Genomic DNA, 1,630 nt, shown 5'->3' on the forward strand with positions numbered 1-1,630 from the left:
AATCTCCCACCAGCATCAAGCAGGTACAGAGTTTAAAGGGAAGAATTTCGGCATTGAATCGATTTATTTCAAAGTCTTCAGACAGATGCAAGGAATTTTTTAAGGCAATAAAAGGCATGGGAAAAGATTTCATATGGACCTCGGACTGTGAGGAAGCTTTTCAGAAAATCAAAGAATAATTTGGTCATCCTCCTATGTTGGAGAAACCAGTGGATGGGGAAAGCTGATTCTCTACTTGGCGGTCTCTGAATATTCCATCAGTGCACTGTTGATGAGAGGGGAAGAAGGCCTCTAGTCACCGATGTATTACGTGGGTAAGAGATTGTTGGATGCAGAGACTAGATACACCAGCATGGAAAAGTTAGTATATGCTCTTGTCATTGCGGCACGAAAGCTGAGGCCATACTTCCAAGCTCATCGGATAGAGAGAGGTCTACACCGCTTATCCTCTAAGACACATATTATATAAGACAAAGTCGTCAGGAAGAATGTTAAAGTGGGCAGTTGAGTCGGGACAGTTTGATCTAGAGTATTGCTCTCGCACATAAATTAAGGGACAGGCGTTGGCTAACTTCATACATGAGTTTGATTTCGAAGTAGATGAGAAGGCTATACTGTTGGTAGAACCTTCCTCACAGGGAATGCCCCTGACAAGATGAGAGAAGAGTTCCCACACCCTTGGTGGATTCTACATGTCGACGGGGCTGTAAATAATAACGGAGCAGGAGTTGGGATTGTTTTGATTACCCCGGAGGGACATCAGTTGATGAGTGCCATTCACTTCAAGTTCTATGTCACCAAAAATGACGCCGAATATGATGCTTTGATCAATGGTCTGAAGATAGCTTTGGAGGTGGGAGTTATGAATTTTATATCTCGAAGTGATTCAGAGTTGGTTGTAAATCAAGTTAATAGAGGGTTCCCGGCCCGAGGCCCTCGAACTGAGTTATACATGAGGTGTGTGCAGCGCCAGCTTCAAAGATTCGGTAGAGCCAAGCTGAGAGGCGTGCCGAGAGAAGAGAATATTAATGTGGATGCCTTGGAAAAAATGGGCTCGCACATAGACAGTGTGTTGCTAGGACAGATTCCCTTGGGAGTCCAGGAAATTCCAAGTATTCCAGAAATAAGTGTGTTTCAGATGCAATATGTCATGTAGGAGACTTGGATGACCCCAATTCATAACTATATCCGCACCGGGATTTTGCCGGAAGACAAGCTACAAGCTCAATGACTTCGTTATCAAGCTGCGAAGTATGTTGAGTATGATGGGGTGTTGTATAAAAGAGGGTCTAATCAGCCACTTCTGTGACGTGTGGACCTAGAATAGGGACATTATATTCTCAGGGAAGTACATGAAGATATTTGTGGAAACCACTCGAGGGGTGGTTCGTTAGCATTAAAAGTCCTTAGACAAGGATATTATTGGCAAACAATGAAAGAAGATGCTTTCAAGTTTGTTAGGGCGTGTGATCATTGTCAACGATTTTCTAAATATTCTAATGTGCCAGCAATATCCAAAACTTCCTTGGCAAGTCGTTGGCCTTTCGCTATGTGGGAAATTGACCACATTGGGGAACTTCCCAAGGCCAAGGGGGTGTGAGATATGTTGTGGTAGCTGTTGACTATTTTA

The 1,630-nt window shown here is 43.4% G+C and overlaps 1 protein-coding gene across 1 annotated transcript; it reads left to right on the plus strand.

Moving 5' to 3' along the window:
- Positions 1–301: 301 nt before the first annotated feature.
- LOC141690420 (uncharacterized) lies at positions 302–1,156 on the plus strand. Its single transcript, XM_074495225.1, has 2 exons — positions 302–431; positions 639–1,156. Exons 1-2 carry the CDS (start codon positions 302–304, stop codon positions 1,154–1,156), a joined length of 648 nt encoding a protein of 215 aa, XP_074351326.1.
- The last annotated feature ends 474 nt before the right edge of the window (positions 1,157–1,630 follow it).

Source organism: Apium graveolens, chromosome 10 (assembly GCF_009905375.1).
Source record: "Apium graveolens cultivar Ventura chromosome 10, ASM990537v1, whole genome shotgun sequence".
In the NCBI taxonomy this organism is placed as follows: domain Eukaryota; kingdom Viridiplantae; phylum Streptophyta; class Magnoliopsida; order Apiales; family Apiaceae; genus Apium; species Apium graveolens.

What these genes read in the sequence shown, in the direction of transcription:
- LOC141690420 (XM_074495225.1), top strand. Translation starts at nt 302, where the DNA reads ATGTATTACGTGGGTAAGAGATTGTTGGATGCAGAGACTAGATACACC. An exon ending in AGCTCATCGGATAGAGAGAG is followed by an intron (nt 432 to 638) that starts GTCTACACCGCT and finishes CCTTCCTCACAG; the next exon opens with GGAATGCCCCTGACAAGATG.